Source organism: Aotus nancymaae, unplaced genomic scaffold (assembly GCF_030222135.1).
Source record: "Aotus nancymaae isolate 86718 unplaced genomic scaffold, 86718_ANA_hifiasm-v0.15.2.pri h1tg000053l, whole genome shotgun sequence".
NCBI lineage: Eukaryota > Metazoa > Chordata > Mammalia > Primates > Aotidae > Aotus > Aotus nancymaae.
This window is the reverse complement of record NW_026988467.1, coordinates 10093730-10113301: the sequence shown is the minus strand read 5'-3', so window position 1 is coordinate 10113301 and position 19572 is coordinate 10093730. Positions and strand designations below refer to the sequence as shown.

Sequence of the window (19572 nt, the reverse complement as noted above, 5' to 3'; positions counted from 1 at the left end):
CCAAAATCTTCAAAAATTGCCCTCACCACTTTCCAGAAGCATTGAGGCAATACTGATTTATCTCATCACATATGATGGTCAACAAATGGTTAGGGAAATTTATAGAGGAGACCGATGGATGAATTCTAACGACCTTTACATGAAAAAGAATCTGTGGAGCCAGCACAGTGAGTCATGCCTGGAATCGGAGCAATTTAGGAGGCCCAGGAAGGTAGATCACTTGACCTCAGGAGTTCAAGACCAGCCTGGCCAACATGGTGAAACCCAGTCTCTACTAAAAATACAAAAACCAGCCAAGTGTGATGGTGTCCACCGGGGATCCCAGCTAACTACCAGGCTGAGGCACAAATACAAGGCTACTCCCTGCTCTTGATGGTGCCACTTACGGATACCACAGGTTGTGTAAGGAGCAGAGTCCTCTTTAAACTCCCCACAGTGGGTACTGTGTGCTATCACCGTGTTTACCCCAGTGTCCCCAGAACACTGCTTTGCCTACTGCTGCTCAGCAGAAAGTGGCACTGAATGGAAGTTCAGCAGCCTCAGACATTTAGACCAACAGACTAGATGCTACTTGTCTGCATGATCTTAGGTGATACAGAGAGGATTCCTGTAAAGATTATTTAGACTCTTGCTGAGAAAAACAGGTGGTTCTGCACCTGTGTCAGAAATCAACAGCTGAGACTTTACCCTCATTCCCACACCCGCCTTATTGCAGATGTGGAGAAGGTGCTACATATTTTGGCCTTGCTCGTCCACCTTTAACAAAATGTTAAGGTACCCATTGATATTTTCCTAGACGTATGGTAAAAACGAAATTAATTCTGATGAAGAGAGCCTCTAGTTTCTCAGAGGAAACACAGAACACCGTTCAGCACTTTGGTGATGGTGAACCTATGGAACTTACTTTCCGTCTTCAGCCTGCAGCCCCGGTAGCAGGCCACTTCACACTTAATAAGTTTATTTTTGCTGTCTCCGTATTTCTGTTCCTCCTCATGACGATTCCGATCTTCTGTAAACAAATTCAGAAGAGCAGGTCACATTAAGCAAATCGCACTTCACACAAGACCAAATCGGTGTCCGCTCATAGCACAAGGACCAAAAATATTCTCCGTTTAAGAATGTGATATTCTGATGGGAATGTTCTACTGGTCCCTAGGTTAAGTCGCCCTAGAAGTAGATGAGCCTGCTTTCCAGTTCCATGGGACAAAATCTCCCTCATCTGCTAGATCTTAATCACTTATCCTCTCATCTAAGTCAGCGCAAACAATTAAAACTTTTTCCCCAAAATCTTCAAAAATTGCCCTCACCACTTTCCGGAAGCATTGAGGCAATACTGATTTATCTCATCACATATGGTGGTCAACAAATGGTTAGGGAAATTTATAGAGGAGACCGATGGATGAATTCTAACGACCTTTACATAAAAAACATCTGTGGAGCCAGCACAGTGACTCACGCCTGGAATCGGAGCAATTTAGGAGGCCCAGGAAGGTAGATCACTTGACCTCAGGAGTTCAAGAACAGCCTGGCCAACATGGTGAAACCCAGCCTCTACTAAAAATACAAAAACCAGCCAAGTGTGATGGTGTCCACCGGGGATCCCAGCTAATTAACAGGCTGAGTCATGAATACAAGGCTACTCCCTGCTCTTGATGGTGCCACTTACCAATACCACAGGTTGTGTAAGGAGCAGAGTCCTCTTTAAGCTCCGTACAGCGGGTACTGTGTGCTATTACCGTGTTTACCCCAGTGTCCCCAGAACACTGCTTTGCCTACTGCTGCTCAGCAGAAAGTGGAAGGAAGTTCAGCAGCCTCAGACATTTAGACCAACAGACTAGATGCTACTTGTCTGCAGGATCTTATGTGGTACAAAGAGGATTCCTGTAAACATGATTTAGACTCTTGCTGAGAAAAACAGGTGGTTCTGCGCCTGTGTGAGAAGTCAACAGCTGAGACTTTACCCTCAGTCCCACACCCGCCTTATTGCAGATGTGGAGAAGGTGCTACATATTTTGGCCTCGCTCGTCCACCTTTAACAAAATGTTAAAGTACCCATTGATATCTTCCTAGACGTATGGTAAAAATGAAATTAATTCTGATGAAGAGAGCCTCTAGTTTCTCAGAGGAAACACAGAAGATCATTCAGCACTTTGGTGATGGTGAACCTATGGAACTTACTTTCCGTCTTCAGCCTGCAGCCCATGTAGCAGGCCACTTCACACTTAATAAGTTTATTTTTGCTGTCTCCGTATTTCTGTTCCTCCTCGTGACATTTCCGACCTTCTGTAAACAAGTTCAGAAGAGCAGGTCACATTAAGCAAATCGCACTTCACACAAGACCAAATCAGTGTCCGCTCATAGCACAAGGACCAAAAATATTCTCCGTTTAAGAACGTGATATTCTGATGGGAATGTTCTACTGGTCCCTAGGTTAAGTCGCCCTAGAAGTAGATGAGTCTGCTTTTCAGATCCATGGGACAAAATCTCCCTCATCTGGTAGATCTTAATCACTTATCCTCTCACCTAAGTCAGCGCAAACAATTAAAACATTTTCCCCAAAATCTTCAAAAATTGCCCTCACTACTTTCCAGAAGCATTGAGGCAATACTGATTTATCTCATCACAGATGGTCAACAAATGGTTAGAGAAATTTATAGAGACTGGACTGACGGATGAATTCTAATGACCTTTACAGAAAAAGGAATCTGTGGAGCCAGCACATTGAGTCACGCCTGGAATCGGAGCAATTTAGGAGGCTCAGAAGGCAGATCACTTGACCTCAGGAGTTCAAACCCAGCCTCTACTAAAAATACAAAAACTAGCCAAGTGTGTTGGTGTCCACCGGGGATCCCAGCTAACTAACAGGCTGAGTCACGAATACAAGGGTACTCCCTGCTCTTGACGGTGCTGCTTACAGATAACACAGATTCTATTAGGAGAAGGGTCCTCTTCAAGCTCCTCACAGTGGGTACTGTGTGCCATCACCGTGTTAACGCCAGTGTCCCCAGAACACTGCATTGCCTACTGGGCCTCAGCAGAAACCGGAACCGAATGGAAGTTCAGTAGCCTCAGACATTTAGACCAACAGACTAGATGCTACTTGTCTGCACGATCTTACGTGATACAGAGAGGATTCCTGTAAACATGATTTAGACTCTTGCTGAGAAAAACAGGTGGTTCTGCGCCTGTGTCAGAAATCAACAGCTGAGGTTTTACCCTCAGTCCCACACCTGCCTTATTGCAGACGTGGAAAGGTGCTACATACTTTGGCCTCTCTCATCCATTTTTAACAAAATGTTAAGGTACCCATTTATATTTTCCTAGACGTATGGGAAAAATTTAATGAATTCTGATGAAGAGAGTGTTCAGTTTCTCAGAGAGAAGACCGAATATCGTTCAGCACTTTCTTGAAAGTGAACCTACAGAACTTACCTTCCGTCTTCAGCTGGCAGCCCGGGTAGTAGGCCGCTTGACTCATAAGAAGTTTATTTTTGCTGTCTCCGTATTTCTGTTCCTCCTCATGATCTTTTTGATCTTCTGTAAACAAATTCAGATGGGCAGGTCACATTGAGCAAATCACACTTCACACAAGACTAAATCAGTGTCCAGTCACAGCACAAGAACATAAAGTATTCTCAGTGTAAGAATATGATATTCTGACTGGAATGTTCTATTGGGCCCTAGATTAAGTCGCCTCCGAAGTAGATGAGCCTGCTTTTCAGACTCACGGGATAAAATCTCTCTCATCTGGTAGATATTAGTCATGTGTCCTCTGACCTAAGTCAGTGCAAACAATGAAAACTTTGTCCCCCAAAATCTTCAAAAATTGCCCTAACTACTTTCCAGAAGGGTTGCTGCGATACTAAGTATCTCATCATATATCATGGTCAAGGAATGGTTAGAGAAATCTATATAGGAGACTGGACCAACGAATGAATTCTAACAACCTTTACTTAAGAATCTGTGGAGCCAGCATGGTTGCTCACACCTGGAATCCAAGCAACTTAGGAGGCCTAGGCACGCAGATCACCTGACCTCAGGAGTTCAAGGCCAGCCTGGCCAACATGGTGAAACCTTGCCTCTACATAAAATACAAAAATTAGACAGGTGTGGTGGTGCCCACTGGGGATCCCATCTAATTGGCAGGCTGAGGCACCAGTACCAGAGTACTCCCTGCTATTGATGGTGCCACTTACAGACACCACAGATTCTATTAGGAGTAGGGTCCCCTTTAAGCTCCTCACAGTGGATACAGCCTGCTATCACCATGTTTCCCCCAGGGTCCCCAGAACACAGCTTTGCCTCCTGGGCATTTAGCAGAAACTGGAACTGCATGTAAGTTCAGTAGCCTCAGACATTTACACCAGCAGACTAGATGCTACTTCTCTGTAGGATCTTATATGGTACAGAGAGGATTCCTGTAAACATGGATTTAGTCCCTTGCTGAGAAAAACAGGTGGTTCTGTGCCTGGGTCAGGAATCAATAGCTGTGATTGTAACCCCAGTCCCACACCCACCTTACTGCAGATATGGAAATGTTGCTAAATATTTTGGCGTCTCTCTTCCATTTTAATTAAATGTTAAAATACCCATTGCTATTTTCTACAAGTATGCGAAGGAAGAAATTAATTTTGATCAAGAGAACGGTTAGTTTCTCCAGACAAGGCAGGACATCATTCATCACTTTCATGGTAGCCAACCTATACAACTTACTGCATGTTTTCAGCTGGTAGTTCAGGGAGTAGTCCACGTGACTCATAAGAAGTCTATTTTCGCTGACTCCAATATTCAGTTTGCTATCTTCCTGTAAGGAGCAGGATATATCAATGCCTTCTGGAACGTTCACCTCTGTATTTGTTCTGGAAGGAGGCCTGCCAGATGCCACCTTGCTGATGTTTGGGGCAGAACACAGAAAGCCAGGGACTGGGGAGAAGAAACCCAGACGCATGATGGATTAGAAACTGGTGATGTCAAATTGGTTTAATCGGGACTGAGGGATGTCACTGACAGCCTTGCCTATTGATCTGAAGATGTCGTTTCCCCGCTTTTACTCTTCTCATCTCCACTCTTGATCTCCTTAAAGTCAACTTGTCTTAGCTACACAGTCACCTTGAAACCAGGAAATAAACACTTCTACCTTTATCTTGCTTTTGAGTTCTGCAGGATCTTATATGCTAGAGAGGATTCCTGTAAACATGATTTAGCCTCTTGCTGAGAAAAACAGCTGGCTCTGTGCCTGTGTCAGGAATCAATAGCTGGGATATTAACACTAGGCCCACACGCGCCTTACTGCAGGCGTGGAAAAGTTGCTAAATACTTTGGCCTCTGTCTTCCATCTTTAACAAAATGTTACATTACGCATTGCTATTCTCCTAGAAGTATGGGAAGGATGAAATTAACTTGGAAGAAGAGAATGTATCGTTTCTCATAGACAAGACAGGACAGGACACTGTTCATCACTTTCGTGACAGTGAACCTAAAGAAGTTACCTTCCGTCTTCAGCCGGCAGCCCAGGTAGTAGCCCACTTGACTCATAAGAAGTTTATTTTTCCTGTCTCTGCATTTCTGTTCTTCATCGTTATCTTTCCGATCTCCTGCAGACAAATTCAGAAGAGCAGGTCACATGAAGCAAATCACACTTCACACAAGACCAAATCAGTGTCCACTCATAGCACAAGGACTTAAAATATTCTCAGTGTAAGAATGTGGTATTGTGACTGGATTGTTCCAACAGGCCCTAGACTAAGTTGCCCTAGAAGTAGATGAGCCTGCTTTTCAGATCCATGGGACAAAATTTCCCTCATCTAGTAGATCTTAATCATATCCTCTGACCTAAGTCAGTGCAAAAAATTAAAACGCTTTCCCCAAAATCGTCCAAAAATTGCCCTGACTACTTTACAGAAGTATTGCTGCAATAATGATTTATCTCATCATATGTCATGGACAATGAATGCTTAGAGAAATTTATATAGGAGACTGGACCAAGGGATGAATTCTAACAACCTTTACTGAAAAAAGAATCTGTGGAGCCAGCATGGTAGCTCATGCCTGGAATCCCAGCACTTCAGGAGGCCCAGGAGGGCAGATCCCTTGACCTCAGGAGTTCAAGACCAGCCTGGCCAACAGGGTGAAACCTCACCTCTACTGAAAATACAAAAGTTAGTCAAGTATGGTGGTGCCCACCGGGGATATCAGCTGATTGAGAGGCTGAGACACCAGTACCAGGGAACTCCCTGCTCTTGATGGTGCCACTTACAGATACCACAGGTTCTAGTAGGAGCAGGGTCCCCTTCAAGCTCCCCACAGTGGGTACTGTGTGCTATCACCGTGTTTCCCCCAGTGTCCCCAGAACACAGCTTTGCCTACTGGGCCTCAGGAGATACTGCAAATGAGTAGAAGTTCAGTAGCCTCAGACATTCAGACCAACAGACTAGATGCTACCTGTCTGCAAAATCTTATACAGTACACAGAGGATTCCTGTAAACATGATTTAGCCTTTTGCTGAGAAAAACAGGTGGTTCTGTGCCTGCGTCAGGAATCAACAGTTGGCATTGTAACCCCAGTCCCACAACCCACCTTACTGCAGATGTGGAAAAGTTGCTAAATACTTTGGCCTCTGACTTCCATCTTTAACTAAATGTTAAAATAACCATTTCAATTTTCTGCAAGTAGGGGAAGAATGAAATTAATTTTCATGAAGAAATTGGTTGGTTTCTCAAGACAACACAGGACATCATTCATCACTTTTGTGGTGGTCAACCTATACAACTTACTGTATGTCTTCAGCTGGTAGTTCAGGAAGTAGGCCACCTGGGTCATAAGAAGTCTATTTTTGCTGTCTCTGAAATTCGGTTTGTTTTCTTCCTGCTGGGAGCAGGATTTCTCAATGCCTTCCGGAACGTTCACCTCTGTGTTTTTTCTGGAAGGAGGCCTGCCAGACGCCACCTTGCTGATGTTTGTGGCAGAACACAGAAAGCCAGGGACTGGGGAGAAGAAACCCAGACACATGATGGATTAGAAACTGGTGACGTCAAATTGGTTTAATCGGGACTGAGGGATGTCACTGACAGCCTTGCCTATTGATTTGAAGACGTCGTTTCCCCGTTTTTACTCTTCTCATCTCCACTCTTGATCTCCTTAAAATCAACTTGTCTTAGCTACACCGTCACCTTGAAACCAGGAAATAAACACTTCTACCTTTATCTTGCTTTTGAGTTCTGCAGGATCTTATATGCTAGAGAGGATTCCTGTAAACATGATTTAGCCTCTTGCTGAGAAAAACAGCTGGCTCTGTGCCTGTGTCAGGAATCAATAGCTGGGATATTAACACTAGGCCCACACGCGCCTTACTGCAGGCGTGGAAAAGTTGCTAAATACTTTGGCCTCTGTCTTCCATCTTTAACAAAATGTTACATTACGCATTGCTATTTTCCTAGAAGTATGGGAAGGATGAAATTAACTTGGAAGAAGAGAATGTATCGTTTCTCATAGGTAAGACAGGACAGGACATTGTTCATCACTTTCGTGACAGTGAACCTAAAGAAGTTACCTTCCGTCTTCAGCCGGCAGCCCAGGTAGTAGCCCACTTGACTCATAAGAAGTTTATTTTTCCTGTCTCTGCATTTCTGTTCTTCATCGTTATCTTTCCGATCTCCTGCAGACAAATTCAGAAGAGCAGGTCACATGAAGCAAATCACACTTCACACAAGACCAAATCAGTGTCCACTCATAGCACAAGGACTTAAAATATTGTCAGTGTAAGAATGTGGTATTGTGACAGGAATATTCTAACGGGCCCTGGAGTAGTTGCCCTAGAAGTAGATGAGCCTGCTTTTCAGATCCATGGGACAAAATCTCCCTCATATGCTAGATCTTAATCATGTATCCTCTGACCTAAGTCAATGCAAAAAATTAAAACTTTTTCCCCAAAATCTTCAAAAATTGCCCTAAATACTTTCCAGAAGTGTCGCTGCAATACTGATTTATCCAATCGTATATCATTGTCAATGAATTCTGAGAGAAATTTATATAGGAGACTGGTCCGACGGATGAATTCTAACAACCTTTACTGAAAAAAGAATCTGTGGAGCAGGCGTGGTGGTTCACGCCTGGAATCCGAGCACTTTAGGAGGCCCGAGAGGGCAGATCACTTGACCTCAGGAGTTCAAGACCAGCCTGGCCAACATGGTGAAACCTCGCCTCTACTAAATATACAAAAATTAGCCAGGTGTGGTGGTGCCCACCGGGGATGCCAGCTAATGAGGAGTTGAGGCACCAGTACCAGGGTACTCCCTGCTCTTGATGGTGCCACTTACAGATACCACAGGTTCTAGTAGGAGCAGGGTCCCCTTCAAGCTCCCCACAGTGGGTACTGTGTGCTATCACCGTGTTTCCCCCAGTGTCCCCAGAACACAGCTTTGCCTACTGGGCCTCAGGAGATACTGCAAATGAGTAGAAGTTCAGTAGCCTCAGACATTCAGACCAACAGACTAGATGCTACCTGTCTGCAAAATCTTATACAGTACACAGAGGATTCCGGTAAACATGATTTAGCCTTTTGCTGAGAAAAACAGGTGGTTCTGTGCCTGAGTCAGGAATCAACAGTTGGCATTGTAACCCCAGTCCCACACCCACCTTACTGCAGACGTGGAAATGTTGCTAAATACTTGGGCCTCTGACTTCCATCTTTAACTAAATGTTAAAATAACCATTTCTATTTTCTGCAAGTAGGGGAAGAATGAAATTAATTTTCATGAAGAAATTGGTTGGTTTCTCAAGACAACACAGGACATCATTCATCACTTTTGTGGTGGTCAACCTATACAACTTACTGTATGTCTTCAGCTGGTAGTTCAGGAAGTAGGCCACCTGGGTCATAAGAAGTCTATTTTTGCTGTCTCTGAAATTCGGTTTGTTTTCTTCCTGCTGGGAGCAGGATTTCTCAATGCCTTCCGGAACGTTCACCTCTGTGTTTTTTCTGGAAGGAGGCCTGCCAGACGCCACCTTGCTGATGTTTGTGGCAGAACACAGAAAGCCAGGGACTGGGGAGAAGAAACCCAGACACATGATGGATTAGAAACTGGTGACGTCAAATTGGTTTAATCGGGACTGAGGGATGTCACTGACAGCCTTGCCTATTGATTTGAAGACGTCGTTTCCCCGTTTTTACTCTTCTCATCTCCACTCTTGATCTCCTTAAAGTCAACTTGTCTTAGCTACACCGTCACCTTGAAACCAGGAAATAAACACTTCTACCTTTATCTTGCTTTTGAGTTCTGCAGGATCTTATATGCTAGAGAGGATTCCTGTAAACATGATTTAGCCTCTTACTGAGAAAAACAGCTGGCTCTGTGCCTGTGTCAGGAATCAATAGCTGGGATATTAACACTAGGCCCGCACGCGCCTTACTGCAGGCGTGGAAAAGTTGCTAAATACTTTGGCCGCTGTCTTCCATCTTTAACAAAATTTTACATTACCCACTGATATTTTCCTAGAAGTATGGGAAGGATGAAATTAACTTGGAAGAAGAGAATGTATCGTTTCTCATAGACAAGACAGGACTGGACATTGTTCATCACTTTCGTGACCGTGAACCTAATGAACTTACCTTCCGTCTTCAGCCGGCAGCCCAGGTAGTAGCCCACTTGACTCATAAGAAGTTTATTTTTCCTGTCTCTGCATTTCTGTTCTTCATCATTATCTTTCCGATCTCCTGTAAACAAATTCAGAAGAGCAGGTCACATTAAGCAAATCATACTTCACACAAGACCAAATCAGTGTCCACTCATAGCACAAGGACTTAAAATCTTCTCAATGTAAGAATGTGGTATTGTGATGAGAATGTTCTAATGGGCCATAGACTAAGTTGCCCTAGAAGTAGATGAGCCTGCTTTTCAGATCCATGGGACAAAATCTCCCTCATCTGCTAGATCTTAATCACGTATCCTCTGACCTAAGTCAATGCAAAACATTAAAACTTTTTCCCCAAAATCTTCAAAAATTGCCCTAAATACTTTCCAGAAGTGTTGCTGCAATACTGATTTATCCAATCGTATATCATTGTCAATGAATTCTGAGAGAAATTTATATAGGAGACTGGACCAACGGAGGAATTCTAATAACCTTTACTGAAAAAGGAATCTGTTCACGCCTGGAATCCGAGCACTTTAGGAGGCCCGAGAGGGCAGATCACTTGACCTCAGGAGTTCAAGACCAGCCTGGCCAACAGGGTGAAACCTCGCCTCTGCTAAATATACAAAAATTAGCCTGGTGTGGTGGTGCCCACCGGGGATGCCAGCTAATGAGGAGTTGAGGCACCAGTACCAGGGTACTCCCTGCTCTTGATGGTGCCACTTACAGATACCACAGGTTCTAGTAGGAGCAGGGTCCCCTTCAAGCTCCCCACAGTGGGTACTGTGTGCTATCACCGTGTTTCCCCCAGTGTCCGCAGAACACAGCTTTGCCGACTGGGCCCCAGCATAAACCGGAACCAAACGGAAGTTTAGTAGCCTCAGACATTTAGACCAACAGACTAAATGCTACTTGTCTGTAGGATCTTATACGGTACAGAGAGGATTCCTGTAAACACGATTTAGCCTTTTGCTGAAAAAAACAGATGGTTCTGTGCCTGTGTCAGAAATCAATACCTGGGATTTCAACCCTAGTCCCACACCCACCTTACTGCAGACGTGGAAAAGTTGCTAAATACTTTCACCACTGTCTTCCATCTTCAACTAAATGTTAAAATAACCATTGCTATTTTCTACAAGTATGGGAAGGATGAAACTAATTTTGATGAAGAGAAAGGTTAGTTTCTCGAGACAAGACAGGACACCATTCATCACTTTCCTGGTGGTAAACCTAAACAACTTACTGTATGTCTTCAGCTGGTAGTTCAGGAAGTAGGCCACCTGGGTCATAAGAAGTCTATTTTTGCTGTCTCTGATATTCGGTTTGGTCTCTTCCTGATGGGAGTAGGAATTTTCGAGGGTGTCTGGAAAGTTCGCCTCTGTGGTGTTCCCAGAACATGTCCTGCTGGATGGCACCATGCTGATATTTGGGGCACCACAGGTAGAGCCAGGGACTGGGGAGAAGAAACCCAAACACATGATGGGTTAAAAACCGGAAATCAAATAGGTTTAATCAGGACTAGGGGATGTCAGTAACTCAAATTCTTAACTTACTGTTGAGAAAAACTTGATCCCTCCTCACAGCACTTTAGGGTCCTTAACCGCAAAAACCAGGTTCGCAATGCTTGAGCTGAGAGCTGAAGGCGCTGCCTGTAGCTCAGACTCTCACAAGAGTGTGGGAGCTAGTGGCCAGTGTCCCAGGTAATGGTCTGCTGTTGCAATAACTGAATTAGAACCTGGGCGTGTCATGGAATCTTACGAGCCCTTCATCCCAACTGCCCAGGCTTTGCTAAAACACAGGCCTCCTGGTCTCACCTGAAGTCAACCGATGGGGGCCGTTCCTCTATCAGTCACTTTCAGTATTTGTGTACCCTTGTGACAATGCCAGTCCCATCTCATTCCCAATATAATGTAAGCATGTGCCTCATTTTTCATCTCTTGTGTGTATAAAATCATCAAGGCAGAAACAGTTTCCCAACATGTGATATTTTCTTAATGCTAGTCATGAAGTCAGTCACCCCACCTTCTCATATGTTAAAACAGAATTGAAGGCTTTTCCACAAGTTTAAGATATCAACCTATTACACTGCCATGATATCCTGAGTCTTCTGCAGTTTTTTCTGTATCCACTAGACAGTGAATGAGTAATTCATCCTTAAAAAATGTTTTCTTTCCTGGCACAATATTCTTCTTGCTGCATCCCATGGTTACGCTGATTTATTTTTTCTTACTGGCAGATACCACTACGCTGATGTTTGTGGCAGAAGAGGCTTTTCATTACACTTAAGACCAGTGTGACGTCCCTAGGTCCAAAGCTTCCTCTATGTGAGATGGTTTGTTTTTTAATGTGACTGAACATTACATCTCATTGTTGTCACTTATGGATGTCATTCTAATCCCAGAAGAGCTCTTTTCAAGGTATCAAGTCATCAAAATCATTTCTATAGAGATCTCCTGAAAGCATGTGTGACCATCTATCTTGGGAAGTCCTGTAAACCTGATATGATTTTGTTGTTTTCGTTTTTTCCATATGTTGAAAATAACAGGGCCATGAGCGGTCCTTATGGAATACTGTTTGATAGATATTTTTCTGAGTTGGTCTAACACCGTTGATGTGTGGTTGCATCCCCCTAACCAAACACAGCAAGATCAAGGTGATGGTCAGGGGTGGTTTGTGGTCCTCCGCGTTGCTGTGCAATAGAAGGTGAATTTGAGATGAGAGGAACGAGGAGGGAAGAGTGATCCCCTGAACCACCTCCTCACTTTCTCAGCTTTCATCGCCACCTAGGTTTTGTGAGCCTGGGACTTGGGAGACTGTTCTGTAGCCCAGGTCTCCTATGTTTGGCTGCAGGCTTGCCTGAGGTGAGGGTGCAATGGGAGCGAAACTCCGTCTCAAAAAAAAAAAAAGAAAATTAAGTACTCAATAAATGTTTCTGAGAAACTTCCCTCAACTGAAGCTGCAGAAGAATAGTATAAGTATCACTGCTTCGTATACAATCATGGGACACTTACTCTGGCACCTGACCTAGGGCAGAGCTGTTTGATGTAAGAATGGACATCTCCACCCTTCTCCAAGCACGGTTATTCCCTCTTACACACACTGACCTCAAGAGTATCCACTGCTACAGCAGCCCTGAGGTCGAGGCTCCTGGGTCTGGCACGGGGGCTGACAGTGGTATCCTCCCCCTCTTGGAGTTGAAGCTGCCCCTCACCATAAACCAGCTCTGATCTACCCTATGGCTCTCTCTGGCCAGAGGCAGAGACTCCTGTGGAGTAAGTTTCTCTCTCAGTCCACACTGCTCAGCTCATGCTGTTCCTTGAGAATTTAAATGATCATAGGCATTGCCCATTTCCCCTGAGGCTTCTGTCCCAGTTTGTCCTTATTCTCTCCTTTTTTGGTTTTCATTTACCAATGGCTTGTCCTTTGTGGATTATTCTCATCCCTTAAACCTGCTGACTTTTCTCCGCCTGTTCCCTCAGCTCTCGGATTCCAGCGTGTAGACTCAGCTCAGGCTCCTGCAGGAAACACAGAGTCAGGTCTCAGCTGAAGGTCCCAGGCAGCATTGAAAACCATCTCAATTCCTCAGAGACTCAGAGAAAACAGAGCAGGAACGGACCTCAGAGAGGTACAATAAGCCCCTACCTTCCCGATGAGGAACCTGAAGCCTACAAAGACTGACTCTCCCAGGCTCCCTCCCTCACCACTTGGTGGCAGCAGATCCCACACACAAGCCTTGGACTCAGCCTCCCTGTGCAGAGCAGGTAACTCACCCTCCAGAAGCTCACTGCTGCCGTTCAGAAACTTTAGATGAAAAATAGCCATTTCCTCTGTGAAAACAAAAATAGTAAAAGCCCCTTTCCTTGGACAAACCCTTTATCACAGTTCTATAGTCCTGGCATTTATACTTGGTCAGCTGTCATTCACTAGCTGCTAGATTGGGGCAGGGAGCACATAGGATCAAATAGCGTTTCACACAACCCTGCTTTCCTGGCCGGGGCTCTCAGTTCCTCTACTCTTCTTCAAAAACTTTCTTCTGCTGTAACTGCTGGAGAGTCCAGGCCCTCGCGTGGGTCATTTCTCCATGAAGATCCCTGTTATTTTCTTCCTCTCTTGGAGATAGAGAGGGCAGAGATTGGTTCTGGGACTCCATAGTCTTAGGTTTTCTCCTAAACCAGCCAGGGCAGCTGAAAGCAATCATGACTGCGAGAGGTCAGGACAGTGAAGAGGAGCATGGGCTCACAAGGACAGCCCCTCGTGGAGATGGTCAGGACCGTGACACAGGCAATATCTGACCAATTCCGCCGGGGATGACGCAACAAGGATTAAGTGGAGGATGCTGCCATGAGGAGAAAGGGGAAGAACCAAAAGAGTAGGGGAAGAAGAAAAAGAAAATGTTTTCCAGAATCATAGAAAAAAATGCAGAGCCCAGAGGCAAAGCCCCCTGTCACAGAGGGTTAGTTCCAGGATGAGGAGCCTGATCAAGAAATTCCTGCTGGACTTTCCTCAGCACCACTTCAAAATGCTTTTGGATCAGTGACTTTGTTCCCTCCACTTTCCCTCTTTTTGAACAAGAATCCCTAGAATTGTTATTCTGTGACTGTCCCACCATTGCACACTGAGGACAGATAAGCTGTTTGTTCAGTTTCACAGGTCAACAGAGGTAAGGGAATTATATCAAGGATCTGTACTTTGGCCGGGCATGCTGACTCATGCCTGTAATCCTAGCACTTTGGGAGGCTGAGGGGGACAGATCCCCTGAGGTCAGGAGTTTCAGACTAGCCTGGCCAACAGGGCAAAACCCCGTTTCTACTACAAATACAAAACAATTAGCTGAATCCAGTGGTGCATGCCTGTAATCTCAGCTACTCAAGAGGCTGAGGCAAGAGAATCGCTTGAATCCAGGAGGCAGAAGTTGCAGTAAGCCAAGATCACACCACTGCACTCCAGCATGGGTGACAGACCCAGACTCGCTCTCAAAAACAAAAACAAAAAAGAATCTGTACTTAATGGACACCCTCAGAAGTCTCATTTGCACTTGGTGTAGATAATTTAAATTTAAACTTTCGATCAGATTAGAGCTACATGACATTTTTCACTTTGAACTAATGCATTCATGACACGAAACTTGGAAACCTTAGGTAAGAGGGTATTTTGCATCTGTGAGGAACGTGAATGTCTGGGGACCAGAAGTTGAACTATGATAGGTGGAATTTCTAAAATGGTCCCCAAACATGCTGTACCCTTAGCTCTGGAACCTGTTAAGCTGATGAGACATTCCTGTGATTACGTTGTTACATGGCGGTCATATGACTTTCATCTCGGGAACCTGTTAGGCTGATGAGACATTCCTGTGATTACGTTGTTACGTGGCGGTCATGTGACTTTAAAGAGTCATATGGTTTGACTCTGCGCCTCCACCCAAATCTCGTGTTGACTTATAATCCTGAGTGTTAGAGGTGGGGCCTGGCGGGAGGTTATTGGATCATGGGGATGGTTTCTAATGGCTCAGCACCATCCCCCAAGTGCCATCACATGACAGAGTTTCCATGAGATCTAGTTGTTTAAAAGTATGTAGCACTTCCCCTTTCTCTCTCTCTCTCCTGCCAGCCATGTGAAGACCGTGCCTGCTTCCACTTCCACCATGATTGTGACTTTCCTGAGGCCTCCACAGAAGCAGAAGCCTGCACAGCCCACAGAACCATGATCTGATTAAACTTCTTTCTTTATAAATCACCCAGGTCATTAATTATAACACTGCAAGAACAGACTAATACAAAGGCTGAGCTTTCCTGAGTGGGCCGGATCGAATCACATCACTCCCTAAATGTCAGAGATTTCTCTAGTGGGTAGGAGAAGACAAAGTCAGAGAGAGGATGGGAGCTGGAGAAGAATTCCATGGGCTGTTGTTGGTTGGAAGATGGGGAAAGTGAGAAAGAATGCAGGTGGCCTCTGGATTCAGGGTGTCTCCTGGCTAAGAGCCAGGAGGACTGAAAAGGGATCTCAGTCCTCCACCCACAAGAAGAGGAATTCTGCCGATACATCTGTAGGGAACTTGGAAGAGTAGCTTGAGCTCTAGATGAAAAACACAGGCAGCCCATAACTGGATTTCAGCCTCCTAAGACCCTGATCAGAGAACCCAATCATTCCTGATTTCTGGGGTTTCAGACAACTAACTTGTTATAATGCGTTAAAAGGTAGCAACAGAAAACTAGTTACAGGTGCCTATATGTACTCTTTCTATATTTTCACATACATGTATGCTAATCCCTATAGGCACAAAAAAGAAAAAAAAGCAAAGGACTACACTAAAATATTATACTTACCTTTATGGGAGCATCACAAGGACTGTTCTAGAGCCCTTGCAACTTGAAGAAGATAATGAAGGGCATTTCAGGCAGGTGAGAAGTGTCTCTTCAATGTTACCAACCCAATTTCTGAAAGAAAAAAGATGGTAAAATGCTTCACTCCCAGCCAAGTGTGGTGGCTCACGCATGTAATCCCAGCACTTTGGGAGGCTAAAACGGGTGGATCACCTGAGGATGGGAGTTTGAGACCAGCCTAACCAACATGGAGAAACTCTGTCTCTACTAAAAATATAAAATTAGCCAGGCATGTAATCCTAGCAACTCGAAAGGCTGAGGCACAAGAATCACTTGAACCCTAGACGTGGAAATTGTAGTGAGCTGAGATTGCACCATAGCACTCCAGCATGGTGGTACGCGCCTGTAATCCCAACACTTTGGGAGGACGAGGCGGGCAGATCACCTGAGGTCGGGAGTTCAAGACTAACCTGGATCCAAGATGACTGATCACTAGCAGCTCGGGATTGTAGTTCCCAGAGAAAGTGCACAGAATGAGAGGACGCCACACTTTCAGACGAATTTTTGTTACCCACGGACCAGAAGACTCCCAGCGGAGGAGCCCCACGGGTCACCAGGGTGACTCTTGTGGCCAGCGTGGTGGTTTTGCCGGCGCCCCAGTGTGGCGGTTCTTGATGAAAAGTAAATGGGACTGGGTCCCCTTTCGGTTGATGTTTGGAGCTCCAGGAAGGCAGAGCCGTCCATTTACCTGATTGAAGAAGGGACTCAAGAGGGAAGCCAGACCGGAGATTCCCGGGCAGAAAAGCATCACGAATCTTTATGCCGCTGTTTTGGCCAGCGAGTGGGTTGCTCAGATTTCAGCACTGGGAATCAACAAGTTGGACGCCCACTCAGAGACCTAATTTGAAAGTAGGCAATTACAAAGACGACAAGTGGGTGAACTCACAGTGATGGGAAGAAACCAGCATAAAAAGGCTGAGAATACCCAAGATCGGAATGCCTCTCCTTCTATAGGGGATCACAGTTCCTCATCAACAAGAGAAAAAGGCCTGATGGAGAATGAGTGCATTCCATTAACAGATTTAGGCTTCAGAAAGTGGATAATAAGGAACTTTAGTGAGCTAAAAGAACATGTTCTAGCCCAATGTAAAGAAACTAAGAACCTTGAAAAAAGGTTTGACTAAATGCTAATGAGAATAGACAGAGAGGAATATAAGTGAATTAATGGAATTGAAGAACACAATACAAGAACTTCGCGAAGTATGCCAGAGTTTTTTTTTTTTTTTTTCTTTGAGACGGAGTTTCACTCTTGTTACCCAGGCTGGAGTGTTATGGCGCGATCTCGGCTCACCGCAACCTCCGCCTCCTGGGTTCAGGCAATTCTCCTGCCTCAGCCTCCTGAGTAGCTGGGATTACAGGCACGCACCACCATGCCCAGCTAATTTTTTGTATTTTTAGTAGAGACAGGGTTTCACCATGTTGACCAGGATGGTCTCGATCTCTTGACCTCGTGATCCACCCGCCTCGGCCTCCCAAAGTGCTGGGATTACAGGCGTGAGCCACCGTGCCCGGCGAATGCACAGGTTTTAACAGTCGAATTGATAAAGCAGAAGAAAGGATATCAGAGGTCGAAGACCAACTTAATGAAATGAAACGAGAAGACAAGATTAGAGAAGAAAGAGTAAAAAGGAATGAGCAAGGTCTTCAAGAAATATGGGACTATGTGAAAAGACCTAATTTACGATTGATAGGCATACCTGAATGTCATGAAGAGAATGAATCCAAGTTGGAAAATATTTTTCAGGATTTGATTCAGGAAAACTTTCCTAATCTAGTAAGGCAGGACAATACTCAACTCCAGCTAATGCAGAGAACACCACAAAGATATTCCTCAAGTAGAGCAACTCCAAGACACATAATCGTTAGATTCAATAGGGTTGAAATAAAGGAGAAAATTCTAAGGGCAGCTAGAGAGAAAGGTCATATTACCCATAAAGGGAAGCCTATCAGACTCTCAGCAGACCTCTCACCAGAAACCCTACAAACTAGAAGAGAGGGGGTCAATATTCAACATCCTCAAAGAAAAGAATTTTCAACCCAGAATCTCATATGCCGCCAAACTAAGCTTCATAAGCGAAGGAAAAAGAAAATTTTTCGCGAACAAGCAAGCACTCAGAGATTTCATCACCACCAGGCCTGCTTTACAAGAGCTTCTGAAAGAAGCACTACAAACAGAAAGGAACAACCAGTATCAGTCATCCCAAAAACTTACCAAAACGTAAAGAGTATCTCTATAATGAAGAATTTACATCAACTAATGGACAAAATAGTCAGCTAGCATTAAATCACAATATTGAACTCACAGATATTAATATTAATTCTAAATTTAAATGGATTAAATGCCCCAATCAAAGACACAGACAGGTAAATTGAATAAAAAGGCAAAACCCGTCGGTACGCTGTATCCAGATCTATTTCACAAGCAACGACATACAAAGACTCAAAACAAAGGGATGGAGGAAGATTCACCAATTAAATGGAGAGAAAAAAGAAACAAAAACAAAAACACGAGTTGTAACTTTAGTCTCTCACAAAATAGACTTTCATGGTAACAAAGACTAAAAGAAACAAAGAAGGATATTGCATAATGGTAAAAGGATCAATGCAACAATAAGAGTTAATGACTATAAATATATATGCACCCAATACAGGAGCACCCAGATACATAAGACAAGTTCTTAATGACTTATAAAGAGACCTGGACTCCCGCACAATAATAGCGGGAGATTTTGACACCACATTGTTAATATTCGATGGATCAATGACATAGAAAATTCATAGGGACATCTATGATTTGAACTTAGACCTGGAATAAGTAAACTTAGTGAATATTTATAGGATTCTCCACCCCAGGTCCACAGAACATACATTTTTCTCAGTATCATATTACACCTATTTTGAAAGTGACTACATAATTGAAAGTAAATCACTCTTCAGCATTTGCATAGCATTTCACAGACTTAAATGAAATATTGGTTGGCTGTGTGTTTGTTATTTTCTTCCCTTATTCCTTCCTATCTCCGTTGTTAAGCACAATTATCGGCATAAAAGAGGTTTTTAATACCTATTTTTAGATGGCATTCCAGCCCGGGCAACAGAGCAAGAATCCTGTTCTCTCTCTCCCTTTTTCTTTCTCTTTCTTTCTTTCTCTCATTAAAAAAAACAAAAAACAAAACAAAAGAAAAAGACTAGCCTGACCAACATGGAGAAACCTCATCTCTACAAAAAATACAAAATTAGCTTGGCGTGGTGGTTCATGCCTGTAATCCCAGCTACTCAGGAGGCTGAGGTGGGAGAATTGCTTGAACCCGGGAGGCAGAGGTTGCAGTGAGCCGAGATCACACCATTGCACTCCAGCCCGCGCAACAAGAGCGAAACTCTGGCTCAAAAACAAACTTAACTCCGCAAAACAGTATCTGCAAATTCATCATCTACATTTCTAATAGGAGGTTTTTTTTTTTTCAGCTCTTTCACTTGTGTTCACCAGACAAGGTCTGATAGCAACTATCTGTCACCAGCATAGATGAACCAATTCAAGGACAGCAATAAACAGGACTACTAC

At 44.1% G+C, this 19572-nt stretch overlaps 1 protein-coding gene across 1 annotated transcript in view; it reads right to left on the bottom strand.

Annotated features, from left to right (window-relative positions):
* The window catches only part of LOC105724272 (neuroblastoma breakpoint family member 11-like), a 38108-nt gene that overhangs the window by 11257 nt on the left and 7279 nt on the right, over positions 1–19572 (bottom strand). Inside the window, exons 4-16 of the mRNA XM_064363293.1 lie at positions 16699–16848; positions 15954–16064; positions 13040–13145; positions 10874–11083; positions 9608–9712; positions 8832–9041; positions 7550–7654; positions 6774–6983; positions 5490–5594; positions 4714–4923; positions 3433–3537; positions 2179–2283; positions 905–1009 (exon numbers count right to left, since the gene is read on the bottom strand). Coding sequence (XP_064219363.1) covers positions 905–1009; positions 2179–2283; positions 3433–3537; positions 4714–4923; positions 5490–5594; positions 6774–6983; positions 7550–7654; positions 8832–9041; positions 9608–9712; positions 10874–11083; positions 13040–13070 — 1501 coding nt within the window. The 5' untranslated portion in view covers positions 13071–13145; positions 15954–16064; positions 16699–16848. The remainder of the gene's footprint in view (positions 1–904; positions 1010–2178; positions 2284–3432; positions 3538–4713; positions 4924–5489; positions 5595–6773; positions 6984–7549; positions 7655–8831; positions 9042–9607; positions 9713–10873; positions 11084–13039; positions 13146–15953; positions 16065–16698; positions 16849–19572) is intronic.